This window comes from Erpetoichthys calabaricus, chromosome 2, assembly GCF_900747795.2.
Source record: "Erpetoichthys calabaricus chromosome 2, fErpCal1.3, whole genome shotgun sequence".
NCBI classification, from domain to species: Eukaryota; Metazoa; Chordata; class Cladistia; order Polypteriformes; family Polypteridae; genus Erpetoichthys; species Erpetoichthys calabaricus.
This window is the reverse complement of record NC_041395.2, coordinates 116,329,290-116,345,816: the sequence shown is the minus strand read 5'-3', so window position 1 is coordinate 116,345,816 and position 16,527 is coordinate 116,329,290. Positions and strand designations below refer to the sequence as shown.

Genomic DNA, 16,527 nt, shown 5'->3' with positions numbered 1-16,527 from the left:
GGGAGCGAGATCCTGCCTCAAGTGGAGGAGTTCAAGTATCTCGGGGTCTTGTTCACGAGTGAGGGAAGAATGGAGCGTGAGATCGACAGGCGGATCGGTGCGGCGTCCGCAGTGATGCGGGCTCTGCATCGGTCTGTCGTGGTGAAAAAGGAGCTGAGCCGTAAGGCAAAGCTCTCAATTTACCAGTCGATCTATGTTCCTAACCTCACCTATTGTCATGAGCTATGGGTAGTGACCGAAAGAACGAGATCGCGAATACAAGCGGCTGAAATGAGTTTCCTCCGCAGGGTGTCTGGGCTCTCCCTTAAAGATAGGGTGAGAAGCTCAGTCATCCGGGAGGGGCTCAGAGTAGAGCCGCTGCTCCTCCGCATCGAGAGGAGTCAGATGAGGTGGCTCGGACATCTGATCAGGATGCCTCCTGGACGCCTCCCTGGTGAGGTGTTCCGGGCACGTCCAACCGGGAGTAGGCCCAGGGGAAGACCCAGGACACGCTGGAGGAACTATGTCTCCCGGCTGGCCTGGGAACGCCTCAGGATTCTCCTGGAAGAGCTAGAAGAAGTGGCCGGGGAGAGGGAAGTCTGGGTATCTCTGCTGAAGCTACTGCCCTCGCAACCCGACCTCAGATAAGCGGAAGAGGATGGATGGATGGATAGCTTAATACTTACTTAATACTTGTTTATATAATACTCATGTTTTTTTAAGTTTTTCCAATCAGTCCATCAATTAAGCAATCAGTCAGTGAATCAAAAAACTATAAGAAAATCCACATGTCACTTTGCAAAGTAAATGTTACAGTATAGTGAAGTAATATGTAATACCAGCTTTGAAAACTGAAAGAAACATGTCACAGGAAATCTTTCTGTTACAGCCTCTTTACTAATATAACCTCACGACCAATACATAAAATGTATGCTGAGAATTGACCCCTGTAGTATTGAATAGCTAGAAGAGTAGCACCAGTAGTATGTCCAAAGTGGCTAATATCCTGTATCCCTAGATACCCTTAGGCTTATTTTGACCTTCCTTTAATGAGTTATTCTTCTTGTCTTCTCCAGCTCCATCCATGATCAGTAATATTCAAGCCAAAGACATAACAAGGCATACTGTTTCTCTTATCTGGCCTGAGCCTGAGAGGCCTAATGGGGTCATCCTAGAATATGAAGTCAAGTATTATGAAAAGGTAAGGCACAATGAGAAGTGTAAAAGAACCTCAACAGAATGCTCTGAATTGTGTAAAATCCTTTATCATTTGATCTGTGTTGGAATAAGCAAGTGCAGATATAATACAAATACTTGCTTAACTGTCTATCTAGAAAAATGTAGTATAATTCTCTGCTTGTCTAGTTAATTGTGAGGGTGAGATGTGGCAAACAAAATGGTAACCCGAGATATAATTACTAAACACTTTAGTCTTATATATTACATACAGAAATATATTTATTGCTCCAATAAAAAAAAAATGTCAATAATTATTCTTTACTCTTCTACCCCCGTTTTCATGTAGATTTGTATGTGAAGTGTTACCTTGATTTTGTGATGTTACATTTTAAGTTTTGGTAATCTTTTAAAATGGTTGTATGCTAAAATGTGTTTAAAAATATTGTCATTAAAATCTCCAACAGGATCAGAATGAGCGCAGCTATCGAATCATTAAAACTTCATTACGGAGTACTGACATAAAAGGTCTCAATCCCTTGACCTCTTACATGTTTCACGTTCGTGCTCGAACTGCAGCAGGCTACGGAGAGTTTAGCGGGCCATTTGAATTTATGACCAACTCAGGTAATATAATATTGTAGAAACAGAAAACTGCGCTATTGATTTATGTGCTTTGATTTCTTTTGCCAAAGAAACAAACTACATTCCAGTGTTCAAATAGAATTACAAAAATACTTGCAAAAGATGATTGTGTAGAACCTGTAAAATAATAATTATAAAATACTGCCTTTCATCTATCTATCTATCTATCTATCTATCTATCTATCTATCTATCTATCTATCTATCTATCTATCTATCTATCTATCTATCTATCTATCTATCTATCTATCTATCTATCTATCTATCTATCTATCTATCTGTCTAAATCGTATTTCAATTCACCAATTTCTTTTTATGAATCTGCTTAATCAAATGTTAGCATTGTGGGCTAGAAAATGGTAGTCTCGAGCTCAAGGCAGAAACCTTGGAATAAGGTCTATTTTGTTGTAGAGCACATTCACACACCCCAAATCATTCACATTAGGCAAAGATATAGTCATCATTTAACCTAGTGCACAAATCTTTCAGATACAGGAATAAAACTGGTGCATCTAAACAAAAACACATGCAGGCATGTGGAGAATACACAAGTAGTGCACAGGGAGTGTCAGTTTATTCTATTAGAGCTGTGTGGTAACAGTGTTATCCCCTATGCCATCATGCTACCCTTTTTCATTCATCATTAAATTTATACATATATATGTATATATACATATTATATGTTTATGTTGAAAAAAAAAATCTCTTTCATATATAAAAACAACATAGAGAGTACAATGAAAAGAATGGAGCTGCGTTAATCAGCGATGAAAGCAAATAAGTAAATAACCAAGCTTCACATCTTTTTGACCATGCTTTTTGGCAAAATGTCAAAAGGTAATCATATGAAGATACAGAATAGTTGTTTTGACTTTTTTTGAGAAGGGATTATCCTAACATCACACACTGCTCTAACTCCCCCCTTCAACCAATGCCCATGACCATGAGACTGTTGCAGAAGGGCCTTTTATTGAATGTGCGTTGTGAAAAGCAAGCACAATTAAGAGTTATGTTTTAATAAAAAAGCTCTTTTCTTCTCCCATCTTCTCTGAAGATGAACAGTGAATGAATCATTATTTTAAAATTTATTTTCTTTTCATAGCTCATACTTAATGTTTTATGTATTTTACTCATGTACAGTGACTTAGCAAACACTCAATTACAGTGTGCTTTACACTGAAATTGTAATGTACTTTAAGAAATTATTCTTTAATCTGTCCAGTTAAAACTCTGTGTAAATTCTATACAGCTAAGTAATTTGTTACCATCCAGTTTATTTATAAAATTCTTGTACAGCTAATAATTAATGAAGGTAATCTGAGTAATTCTTCTAAAATTATACTTGGAATTGCTTTTGTTCTTTTTTTTCTAGTGCCCTCTGCAATCATTGGAGATGGCGCCAATCCCACAGTGCTGTTGGTTTCAGTTGCTGGAAGTGCTGCATTGCTAGTCATTCTCATTGCCGCTTTTATAATCAGCAGAAGGTAAATCCTGCCTCCTCCTCTTTTTCCTTCTCCTCCTACCTCCTCCTTCTTCTTCTCCATGTAAGCACTTTTTCATTCCTCTGAGCAATGAAAAGTTTTCCTGTTCAAATCAGTGATTTGCATGAGAAAAGAGCATCAAAATGCCACCATTCTAGTATGGTTGAACTTCTTCTACAAGTCAACGTGCCATTCACCAGGGGCGCTCTGCTTGTGCTGTCATGCTGTGTAACTCATGGCACCATATCTGCCTCTATTTTATTGATACTAAATAAAGAGTGGTTCTGTGTGGAGATTAAAACAAAATTTAGCGGCTATATCCTCTATATAGCACTCATGGTGCAGCATGTAAAAAGCGTCAAACGTGATTTTAGTAAGCCCTTCCTAATTCTGAGCAGTGATGCATAAAATTTTTTTAATGGAAGAGGCTCAGTGCCTGTCAAGCCCCGTTAATGCTAAAGGCCATTATTAAGGGCCTGTAATTTTAGGTAAAAGTTTTGTTTCATGACTGTATGCAAGCTACCTGCAGGCAGTGTACTATCCTAATGAGGAAGAAGTTGACATCTAAAGTACCGTGTTTTAGGTTCAGTCTCTGACCTGTATAAAGTGTCATTGTATAAATACTTTCCCTTAAAACTCCACTTTTGAGTGAGTGTTTGAAAAGAATATTGAGTATAAAATCAATCATGTAATGTCATTAGTTAAGAGTCAAGATGTGCTTCTATTTTCTGCTCTATAAGATCTATTGGTGGCTCAGGGCATTCTGTAAAAGAGGATAAGATTTTAGATGATTATGTGAGAGAAGCTGGAATGCAAATAGGTATATTGTTCCAACAGACAGACTTTGAATTTCCACAGTAAGTTTACCGTTTTACTGTTTCTTTTTTAAATTCCTAAACTGACAGCACTGCCAGAACCCATAATTATATTGCTTAACACAACAAAAACATGGTGCACAAAGACAACTTTTAATGAAAAGGCATTGTTAGGGGAAATAGCAATGCCAGAGTCACCACCGCTGTTCTCCTTCTTTCCTTAGTGATAGCTTTGTGCTTGAGATGAGACTGATTGTCAGATAACTTGGCGTTTTTAATTGTCTCTCATTTTTTTCCTTTTGAGAATTTAACAGGACTAGGTGTCAGGGTATTATGATTTTGGCCAGTGATAAATAAAATCGTTTGTGAGAGGGTGATAATCGGAGTAAGCTGATTGGACCTTCATGCATCACTTTTTAGAAAATGAAATGTCAACCTCTTAGCCTCATATTGATTGTCTTTAAGTATCAGCCATAAACCTGTCAAAAGGCAACTGGCAGGAAGCCAGGTATCTGACAAGAGTGCCTCCATTGTGTGCTTTGGGATTTTCTTGTTGTTGTTTGGTTATCTGCATTTGGAAGGTGAAGTCCTGCTTCAATTGCATTAGGTGTACACTGAATGCACAGAGCGATAGCACACAAGGGGATGACACAATTGCTTGCAAAAGAAAAAGATAAAGCCTCTTAAATGGAGGTCATGCCTGCTGCAGTATTTAGTGCTGATGTTAGTGATGGTTGTCTCTGATGGTGTGAATAAAAAAATATAACTGCTTTATTTCAGAAGCATATCTAATAAAAAACCCTGAAGAAATTAGAAATGTGTACTGCATTGTAAGAGATTCAACTCTAATAACACTAAGGCCTCTTTACCATACTGGCCAGTTATCCTGCTGTTTTAAATTAATGCTTAGAAAGCCATCAACCAGGTCTTTTCTGTTTCCATAGAGATTTTTATTTTTTTTGTGATGGATGCTTCTTGTGTGTGAGGGTCCCAGGGTATACTGTACTACAGCTCAACATACCCAGGCTGATCCAAAAGGATACACATGTACTCATGAGAATTCTCTGTACATTATATCATATCACTCAATTCAGCTGCACACATTTGTGTTGCACGAGCCACCTAGTCACATTTGGGCAGATCCATGGTCTATCAGACTAGAGCAGCAGTGTGTTTTTATTCCCATATATTTCATTTGATTTATATGGCAGCGGAGTGGACTATTTTTACATGTGTACCCAGAGAATTTAGTGATCCTGCATTTGTTGGCAGGCATGCGCACTTGTTTGCATAAATCTGTTACTGCCTTGCTGTCTTATATAAAGTTAGAAACTGTGCATTCATCTTTTCTATGAAGCCTCAGCCTTTAATGTGCTTTTCAATAATTTTTTCTATTTCTGCTCTGTTAAAGTAGCTTGAGTTTGTGCTGCTGCAAAGAGTTGTGCATTTTGTGAAGATAGTGCAAGCTTGTAAGCAATACTGCGAAGAATTAGAGGTGCAACTCTATATTCCTTTTTTTAATTCTGTAAGATTGTTTTTCTATTACTCAAAAGGGTATCCAAGCAGAAAACCTGCATATCAACTTGGGCCCCCTGCAGACTCCTAAGAGTAGGAGGACAAAGACCATTATAGTATATGAAATGTTAACAGTTAGAAAGCTCTTAAAACTCGTGCAGTTTCCATTTGATTGTGAAGAATGATTTAAACCTGTGTGAATAAAGCATAGCTTTATGAAATTTGCTTTCTCTGCATCATACCTGCTGATCCCTATTTTAACTCACACAGTGGCTTTTTAGAGCTGTGAACTCCCTGGGTCTCACCTGCGGGTCATTTGGATGATCTTGGGGATTTCAGACAGATCTCACCTAAGTCTAGCCCACCGCACCCACACATGCTCTGTCACTAAGTCTGTGGGTGCCTCCGGCCTTTCATAATGACATTCAAAAGCATCTTTAGTCCCACCAGGTGGATTACCTTTTGGAGGTCCATTCACTTCCAGGACCTCCTCTGACCTTTCCTGCCCTCTTTAACTGCATATTTCAATGAACTCTTCTGTGCACTATGGTGGACACTGGAAACTGATTTTTTCCTTTCTTTTTTCTTTTTCTTTGTTTTTGACAATAGAGTGTAGCCTTAGGCATTGGGTTGGGGGTAAGTGAGTTGCAAGGCTAGATGACAGGGAGAACAGGAAGGGAAGAACCAGGTCTGTTATTAACAGACAATATATACAGCCTTAGCACAATGGAAAGGTTAGATCTGCTGAGTATTTCTTAAAAAAAAAAACAGGTTGTTATACGCATACTGAGGAATGTCTGCACAGGTCAGTGTAAAAGGGTGTACGTGTGTTGCCAAAGCAATCTGACACCGAAACATAGTGGTAAAGGCACTTGAAAAAAGCAAAATGCAAGCGATGTACTCCACATAGCACTAGTAAGATTTTTTTTTCCAAAATGAAGGAAATTTGCTTTGGCTTAAATTTTAATGGTCCAGAAGATTTTGATCAATTTCAGTTTTTTTTTTTGCTAGGGATGGCCTCTGGCAAAGCAGAATTATTGTATGTAATTTATTTAAATTCAGTGTCTGCGGTGACTGCCTACTTAAGGTGAACCAAGTTTGTATAAGGGAATGTAGACCTCCAACAGTGCACAATCAGGAAAGGAAACAAAGTTAATTTTGCATTAATTAATAGAAACATAATCAGAAAAAATGTCTTGTATGTGTCCCAAAATTGTCTCCAAAGCTCATAGAAATTTGGCAGATCACCATTCCTGCTAAGTCAGTGAAATGAAGGGATTGAGCTCTGACCATAAATTCAGAAGTAATGGTCCTATAGGACGAACAGGAGAAGTCACAAAAGTACATCGGAGCAGATATGTCTTTCCAGTGATTAGACTTCATACATCCATCCGTTCCTTTATTCAATATAGCATTACCGGAAGCTTAAGTGTGTCCATGCAGCATCGGGCAAAAAGAAAAAAACACCTCAGACAGGTCACTTGCAGGACATGCTTATTTGTGCTATTCAGTTTAGAGTCACTGGTACATCTTTGACATGTGGAAAGTACATGGAGAAAATTGACAGGGATGGGAAAAAAATTAGCAAACTCCATTCTTAGTAACTAGGCTTGGGAGCTATTAGTCAACAGGGCCAACAACTGCACCACTGTACTGCCTTAAAGAAAATAAGTGCGGGATAAGTGAGCAAGGTGATTAATTTATAATTTTGTCATTTTAATAAACATTAATGTTACTGTTCAATTCAATGAATTGTAATTCTATCTTATAGAACTATGAAATGTTTAGATTGCTACTTTTGCTGTTACAGAAATATCAAATAAAAATACTGTATATAGTTCAGTGATATAGTTCATCAGACACGTATTACTGAACATAACAATGCCAATTAAAAAGCAATATATGAGCAACAGAATTTTATTTTTATTACTTCATCATGTCAGTTTAAAAACTGTTAAAAGACTTTAAAAAATCAACTTTTTATAAAAAATAAATTTGTCCAGGCTATAGACTATTGCAGTCAGTGATGTAGGATGCAGATCATACAGTATTTTGTTTGTTTACTGGATTGCAAGCAGTAGAACTCTGTATGTAGTAATGTGCAAACAAAAGCAGTTGGTACCTTCAAAGCACTATTCTTTTAAAAAGTTGTAGCTTTCAAGGTGATGAAAAAGAGGAGATGTTTCAATAGAGTGAACAAAATAGTATCCCTGACTATATATTTGCTTGAGGGAAGGGGGCGCTCAATTAACCTTCCAGTTACCAGCCAGTAGCCAAAACACAAAAGATCCAGAATCTGCATTAAATCCCTTTGGACTCATTTCTGGCCTTTGCAAAACCCATTGGCAATGCATTTAAGCACAGTGTGCATTTTCAAGCTCAACATTTTACATTTCATCATTATCATCAATATTCATGAAATTTTTTTTTTCATTTTATTTCACCCTAGACGCAGCAAATACAGCAAAGCAAAGCAAGAATCTGATGAAGAGAAGCATTTGCACCAAGGTAAATGACTGAAAAATTTGATTTCGCTCGATGTAGAGCTTGCAGCAGGCAAAGTCGACATCAAAGAGGTTAAAGTAAAGCAATTCATCAGAATACCTTAAGGGGGGTAGGGTGAAATAAAAATATTCAATTATCTTGATGCTGAAAAAAAAAATCTGATTTACTGAAACATGTCGGCTTGCAGATTGACTGCACAAACAATAGTAGTTGACAGTTGATGATATCCAGTAACTGAATATGTTTGTGAGCAGGTGTGAGAACGTATGTAGATCCCTTCACCTATGAAGACCCCAACCAGGCTGTCCGTGAGTTTGCCAAGGAAATTGATGCTTCTTGCATAAAGATTGAAAAAGTAATAGGTGTGGGTAAGTATGTGGACCTGGATTCTTTTGTTTTATTTTTGCTCAATTATTTAGTGTTCATACACATGATCTGTGCAGTAAAACAAACATAATCAGTCACATTTGAAAAATGTAATATGTGTCCTTCTGTCCTTCTGCTGAAAAGCAAATAAACAGCCAGTAAACCTGCTAAGGATGATTTGAATATTGATGTCAGGAAGAGATATTGTGGGCATCATCATTGGCTAATAGTAGATATCACAGTTTTACTACTGTTGAAATGCAACAGACTTTTGGAAGTGATTTCTTGCTTTCAGTGTCTTATTTAGAAGTCACATTTTCATAGATTTCAGCAGCAAGGCAAGTTAAGGGTCCCTACATCTTTCTTGTCGTTCTGTTCCTCACCTACATACTCACTGAAAGGAGTGGCAGCAAAACGGCCTTATAATGGTTAATTTTTTTGTGATCCAAGTACTTGGTCCTCATGTCTGATACCATTTTATCACGCCAGTGGTGCCATGCTGTTCACTGGGAAAAAATCTCTTTGAGCTAGTAAAACTGACATCCCCAACCTGGTGAATGCTTTTGTGTGCTGTGGACATGATGCAGGGTTAAAAAGAAAACTGCTCCCCTTTTAATTCCTGCACAGGTGCATAAAGAGAAAAGACAAAATCAGGCTGAAATTCAATGCGTTTGCAATAAAATGGAGCAAAATGGAACAGCATTTGTTACATTAAAATATTTATATAACCATGGTTTGAGGTTTAATGTGACCATAGTATATAACTCCATGTTGAAAGAATCAGTTCACCTATGCTGAGTTGTTACATTATGAATTCTATGGCTGAGTCAATGAGTCACAGTGGGTTTGGAAGCTGCCACTTACATACCCTTTTACACTGCAGGAGAGACCTTCTCTTTATTGTGCAGCATCTAGTAAATACAACCTGGTACCAGGCCTTTTACCTTCATCCATACCACCCTTATTCAAAAGATGTCCTTCAGAAGGCCTTCAAATCTTGTCTGCTTTTGTTTGGTGTGGTTCTAGGAGTATTCTAAAATATTGTTTTAAAACCTGTTTCTGGAGGTGGTGCCAATCACTTATTCAGTGGAAAGAGTAAAAGCACATGCTTCTATTATATGTGAAATCCTGTCATCAGAGATTTAAGTATTCTGGGTAAGTCAGTAGTCTGTGAGAACAGATAGAGCTGACAGAGGTGTGTTTCCTTGTAACAGGTGAATTTGGAGAAGTATGCAGCGGACGGCTGAAGATGCCAGGCAAAAGAGAGATATGTGTGGCCATCAAGACCCTAAAGGCTGGCTACACAGAAAAGCAGAGGCGTGACTTCTTGAGTGAGGCCAGCATCATGGGGCAATTTGATCATCCAAATATAATCCACCTGGAGGGTGTAGTGACAAAATGTAAGTGAAACTGGCAGCTGCGACATGGTTAACTACTCAAGGTGCCAACACATAAGCTACTCTATGATGGTTTTCCTGTGTGGAATGACAGATGGAGTGGATCTATTGATAACTAATATGTAGAAATCTACATGTAGTACCAGTCATTAATCTTGTTGTCAGCTTTAAATGAGTTTATGGTTTAAAGGGATATTCTATCTGCAAAGCAGCTTGTGCTGCATTCCTTTTTTTCTCATGGTCATGAAATGAATACCCGATGACTGTATACTTGCCAGCCATGTTCTCCCATGTGAGAAATCTGATTGATTCTCTTGAGAAAGGTGGGAGCAGATGGCTGGATCAGCATAGCTCTTTTTTTTTTGTTTCTTAGAAACAATCAACATTTTGCAAGTTTGCCTAATTTACCTAAAAAGAGCAGTGCTGTGGTACACAGGTCTGCTGGCAGTGGTTAGTGTTGAGGTCTGCAGTCGCACAGACTACACAGTCTGTATGTTGGCAGTGCTATGCGGTCACAAGAATGAATTATTTAAGATAGCTAAATAAATAAATACGTAAATAAGCTGGAAGAAAGCACGTTCCTGTGGGCACTCTGGTCTTTGCCGTGTGTTTGCTTTTCTTACTTGGTGTTGTCTTTGCCTTTTTTAAATTCTTAAGGGCTTGTCTGTGTGTTTGATATTTATTTAAGCAGGTAAATTAGTCCAATTCTGTCACAGCTATAGGTGGAATCTGTTAGGATGTCATTATTGTGATTAAAAAAATGGTCATGCAGAATTAAAATACCTGGGTTGTACCCTTTAAAATGTTTCTCTGTGCAACCTGTTTAATTCTTAATAATGTTTGATAATCTTCAAATATAGAGGCAGAGGAAACAGAGCAGTGCAGTGCTTTCACCGTCCCAAAGAACCATTAAAAAAACAACTGTAAGCGCTGTCTGAGATTCTTGTGATAAATGACTTGGCTCATTTGCATAATGTAGAAGCTGCTAAATTAAAATTATCATTTAAATTTCCAATATCAGGGGGCAGACCTGTTGCGGGCCATTGTATGCTGCACAGCAGGCAGTAGCGAGCCCTAATAGGCATGGACCGCTATGTATCTCCCACTCACAGCTGGGTAATAAGACTTACGTCTCCTTTCTCCTTGGCTGCCTCTGGATATCCAAGAAAATTGATATATTTAGCAAACAAAAAAATTTAAATGCAAATTAGAGGCGTGTGTGCGCGTGCATGTCTAAAAAGTTGACCCAGTAAACACTGCTACAAAATGTCTGTGCAGGAATGCTTTCTACAAGTTGTTCTTGCATTACAGTCCTCATGATCTTTAGAAAGAGGTTAGAAATTGATGTGTTGCTTAATATTTTGCATGGTGTATTTTTTTTTTTAAAGTATGGGTTAACTTGTTTACATATGTTGCCAGTAAATCATTCAAGAAGATGGATGCACTATTAGGGAATAAAAGAAGGATGGAAATTTTCCTTTTACAATGAAACAATGGCATCTTTTCATTTTTTTTATAGTCAACCTAAAATTCTGAAAGCATAAAAATGTTCATTTACCAATGACATGTTTTGTGTGTCCACAGTTTACAGGTCATTGTGGCTTTAATGCAAATGGTCTAGGTTCCTCCTTTACAGATAGCCTTGTTGTTGCCCTCAATTAAAAGAAAAGACTTTCTGCAGCGAATGTCTTGACAGCTACCTAGAAAGTGGTAGTATAGTAAGAGAAGTGTGCCACTTTAACTGTCCCAAAGAGCCATTGAACACTGTGTATCTTTTCATTTAATAAAAATATCTTGTTTTTAATTATTTAGTTTCTATATGGATCTATAATCTGCTGGACAAAGAAGGGCACATCAGAAAAAATAAATTGAACCCACATTGATTTATTTTTGCAAAGCAGTTTGTGAATCTGAGAGTGTGTGTGAAGTAATACCAGATCCCGCTGCTTGATTTATAGCGTGTCCTGCTTGTACTTCACCTGTAACAGTTTACACTTTGTTTTTATGTGTTTTAAAAGGGTTTTTACTTTCTACCACCTTGAAGTACCCACCATTGTTTCATTTTATAATAATAGTTTATAGAAGCTTAGACCATATAGAATTCTTCAGATTAAAGACTCAAGTTACACTATTATGAACAATTCAAAGTGTATATTCATTTTGTTCACATAAGTTAAAATTCATATAATTGATTACATTGTTTAATATGTACTTATTATTTCTACATTTGCCACAGACCCAGTATAGTTAGTGTTCCAGTGCATTTTGGTAACAACATTTGTTGTTTTTACCATGAGGTGCGAAAATGAATACATTTCCTTGGTGTGCCCACTCTTGAGTAACCAAACAATATATAGTTGTCTGTGTGAGTTAATGCCTGCTACCTCAAGTGACTGCCATTCAGCCTTGTTTATAGTCATAGCAAATGCAGTTCACACAGGATATTGCAGTTGCTTGAAACTTAAAAGCATTTTGGAGGGTATCAGAAGAATGTGTGGAATGAACACATCTTCCCCTCTGGCACAGTCAGTTAATATTTTTGCTTCTATAACATTTGGCATAAATTTCGTCACACATAGTCTTGTTCCATTTCACAGTTTATACAGGTGAAGACTGTGAAGTAACATTATGGAGGCTTCAGTTTTTTAAATTATGTTGTGCAGCAGCACACCAGGTTGTTCTGCAGAGCTGAGGAACTTTGTTGGATAAAATTCAGCCTTCTAGTTATCGATGACAGTCTCAGTGGACTTTTATGTGGTGGCATTATCAGGCAGTCAGTTCTGTTTTGGGTAAGTGATATTACGCTGCTTTTTAGTTGCCAAAATTGTGCATTTACAAAACTTCTCATGGTTTCTGAAGTTGTTGAGAAAGTTCAGAACCTCTTTTTGTAATTCTTAATTTCTATACAAAAGTCCAATTGAAATTAAATTAGATTAGGTGTATGATCTGTAGGAAATCCTCAGAGTTAGCAACATGCACTACACAAGTGAAAGTGAATCATAAAGAAAAGAAATAAATGTATAAGGACAAGCTGTTAATTCCTTACCAAAGCATACCTTCTATATCTAGCAGATACCTTACATTATCAATATGCCTGCTAGATAGATAGATCTCCTGCGGTGGGTTGGCACCCTGCCCGGGATTGGTTCCTGCCTTGTGCCCTGTGTTGGCTGGGATTGGCTCCAGCAGACCCCCGTGACCCTGTGTTCGGATTCAGCGGGTTGGAAAATGGATGGATGGATGGATGGATAGATAGATCTGTTACTTTCTGGTGAGCTATCAATCAGTATATCCATCTGTCTATGTGGAGAGGTTGTTGGGATTTCTGAGTAGGCTATGTTCTAAATTAGCACAACAATGAAGTGACACTGTCTAATATTTAAGTAATGGGTAAAGAAACCTGATAAATGGCAGTGTGTTTTATAAAAAGCTCTGTTATAGTTCTTACTATGAAAGCACTATATAAAGGAATGGGGTGCATGCGATGGGTGCTTGTAAACCAAGTGCAGTTCAAATCCATGTGGAAAGTAAATTTTCAAGAATAAAACACCAAGGGTTAATCATCCAGATGGGTGCAAACATTGCCTTTAATAATTCATATCCTACTGAGGTGCAACATTGACATATTTAATTAAATTAAATTATGCAAGACTGATGTAATATAAGTGTTACAGTTTCATCTCATTAGCATAGGCTGTTTGCAATATAATTGTGTCATCTCTTTTCTCCAACTCCAGGTAAACCTGTAATGATTATAACAGAATACATGGAGAATGGCTCTTTGGATGCATTTCTCAGAGTAAGTAAATCTCCTCCTTAATGAACATATATCATATAGATTTGGGTAATGCATTTTATTTTCCATGGATTCTCCATCACTGCACTATCTCAAAATCATTACTACTTTTACAGTACCTGAAACTTCCATTGCCCAGGAAACTGAACAAAAAGATGTACATTTCAGTTTGACTACAGGATCATATTCTATATATAACTGCTTTCACAAAACACCTATAAAAGATTTGCACATTGCGAATATTAGTGTGTCATAAAAATAAACACGACTATGTTGTATTTGGAATATATTTAAAATTGAATCTAGAGGTAATGAAGCTTGTCCGTAAGGGTTCATTTGCATTTAGAAAGCACAATCTCACAATTCTAAAAGTCTCAGTGGCCCTTACAGTTTAAATTCTTATTTCAAGCAGACTTGTTTTTGGATAGGGGTACCAGAAAGTACAAAGAGGATTGTAATGTAGTTCAAAAAACTATTGAAGGGAACATGTGAGGCATGGTGTTAGAAGGTTTTTTTGTTTGGCCTGGAACAAATCCAGCATGAAGAACTCTTCCTGCCTATCAGCTACATATCTTTTTAGCATAAGCACTGTATGTGTGGAATTAGCATGTTCTCCCCATACAAAATGCTGGTTTTCACTAAGTAATTGGGTTTTTCAAACATCCCAAAGCCTTGCAGGTTATGTAGATTTTCAACACTCTCTGTACTTTAGTGTGCCCTGCTTTGCATCTTGTGAAGTATGTTCCTGGATAGACTCTGGCTCAATGGAACTCAAAAATTGGATTGAGTTGAGTGAATGAATGGATTGAGGAAAAATGAATGAATAAAATGTAAAATATATATCAATTTTTTTTAGAATCTCTTAGTATAATTAAGGGTCAATGGGCAGAGCAACGCCTGTCAAGTGCCAATCCATTCTTGGCCGACGCACTCATACAATGCTATTTGGTCAGCAATTGACCAAACCTACACATTTTTGGATTTAGGAGGAAAAGGTATCTTCAGGAAAACAGACACATGCAGATACTAATAGTGACCTACAAATTTATACATATACAGTATGTATATATAATATATACTAGGGGGTTCCCCCTGCTCACTTTGCTCGCAAACTCCCCTGGTCTATGCTACGCGCCAGCCACTTCGCATCTCTGCCAATCGTGTTGTGATGAGGGGGGCTGAATGCATCCCAAGGAGACACGGTCGCTCCTCCGAAACACCCTCTTAAACGGTGATACAATGGGAAACAAATAGTTTTTTTTTTTTACCTCCTCTCTGCTCAATCAGCTGCTAGCTTGCTGCTGCTGCCGTGCCGCGTGATCTGCATCTCACACGACACTTTGAACATTTAAAAGCCTGTACAGCAGCTGTCCTACTCTTTGTCTTTTATTTCCGGCCCTGGGCATGGTTACATCTTTTGGCACAAAGTCTTGTCTCGCTGGATGTGAGTTCTTGATATTTTTTAGTTTATAATTTAAAAATGGAATAAGAATCTGAAAATCTAACAACATCACATTAAAGTTCAATAAAATCTGAAAAGAATGATACCAAACATATATATGTAGGTTTTACAATAAACCAGATTTAAAGCATGAGAAAAAATATCACATAAAAACGTTACATAAAATCATTGCACTTTTAGGCTTTTATATATATATATATATAAAATAGGGGCGGCACGGTGGCGCAGTGGTAGCGCTGCTGCCTCACAGTTAGGAGGCCTGGGTTTGCTTCAAGGGTCCTCCCTGCGTGGAGTTTGCATGTTCTCCCTGCGTCTGCGTGGGTTTCCTCCGGGTGCTCCGGTTTCCTCCCACAGTCCAAAGACATGCAGGTTAGGTGGATTGTCGATTCTAAATTGGCCCTAGTGTGTGCTTGGTGTGAGGGTGTGTTTCTGTGTGTTCTGCAGTGGGTTGGCACCCTGCCCGGGATTGGTTCCTGCCTTGTGCCCTGTGCTGGCTGGGATTGGCTCCAGCGGTCCCCCGTGACCCTGTGTTCGGATTCAGCGTGTTGGAAAATGGATGGATGGATATATAAAATAGTCTGGGGTCCAGTTCAGAGCTTGTTGCAACTGTGTGCCTAAAAGCTGAAAATTGACACTCTTCTTTTCATACTTAGATAGTCATACATAAAGATGTTGCTTTCATGTAATTAAGTTAAAAGAAGGAGAACAACGTTGGGAATAAAAATATCAGCTTTGGCTTGAGGTGGCATTGAACATTTTGCATGAGGATATAAAATAAGAGTTGGTGTTCTGTGACCTACATGTGTTTGATTTCTTTTTTAGAAAAATGATGGAAGGTTCACTGTCATCCAGCTCGTTGGAATCCTACGTGGAATTGCATCAGGAATGAAGTATCTCTCAGACATGAGTTATGTCCACCGGGATCTTGCCGCAAGAAATATTCTTGTTAACAGTAACTTAGTTTGCAAAGTTTCTGATTTCGGGATGTCCAGAGTACTAGAGGATGACCCAGAAGCAGCATATACCACTCGGGTAAGTCATTGTCTCACTCTTTGTTTGCTTCAATGTACATTTTTCTGGAATTGCTACATAGTCTTATGCTGCACTATAAGCCAAGTCACTTAGTTTGAGTAACAAATTGGTGCCACAGATGCTGCTAATCATTTAAATAAAATGGCATATTATTGTTTTTTTTATTCTGGTTTTACTCTGAGCCCTCCAGTTTTCTTGCTGAATTACAAAGACATCCAGGTTACATTGATTGACCACTTACTGTATAGATTGACATGACTAGGTGAAGGAATTATGTCCTGTCCAGGGTTATATTCTGTTCCATGGATAGGCTGCAGATCCCTGCAACCTTAAAACTTAAGTAATTTCAGTAAGTAACAG

The 16,527-nt window shown here is 38.0% G+C and overlaps 1 protein-coding gene across 2 annotated transcripts in view; it reads left to right on the top strand.

The window, feature by feature from the left end:
• epha4l (eph receptor A4, like) overlaps nt 1-16,527 on the top strand; it is a 106,571-nt gene that overhangs the window by 68,252 nt on the left and 21,792 nt on the right. For both annotated transcript variants that reach the window (XR_007934275.1, XM_028794400.2), the window contains exons 6-13: nt 1,056-1,180; nt 1,623-1,782; nt 3,171-3,282; nt 8,059-8,117; nt 8,369-8,482; nt 9,695-9,880; nt 13,615-13,676; nt 15,958-16,167. Coding sequence is in view for 1 of the 2 variants with exons in the window: in XM_028794400.2 (XP_028650233.1) it covers nt 1,056-1,180; nt 1,623-1,782; nt 3,171-3,282; nt 8,059-8,117; nt 8,369-8,482; nt 9,695-9,880; nt 13,615-13,676; nt 15,958-16,167 (1,028 nt within the window). In the remaining variant the exon portion in view is untranslated. The remainder of the gene's footprint in view (nt 1-1,055; nt 1,181-1,622; nt 1,783-3,170; nt 3,283-8,058; nt 8,118-8,368; nt 8,483-9,694; nt 9,881-13,614; nt 13,677-15,957; nt 16,168-16,527) is intronic.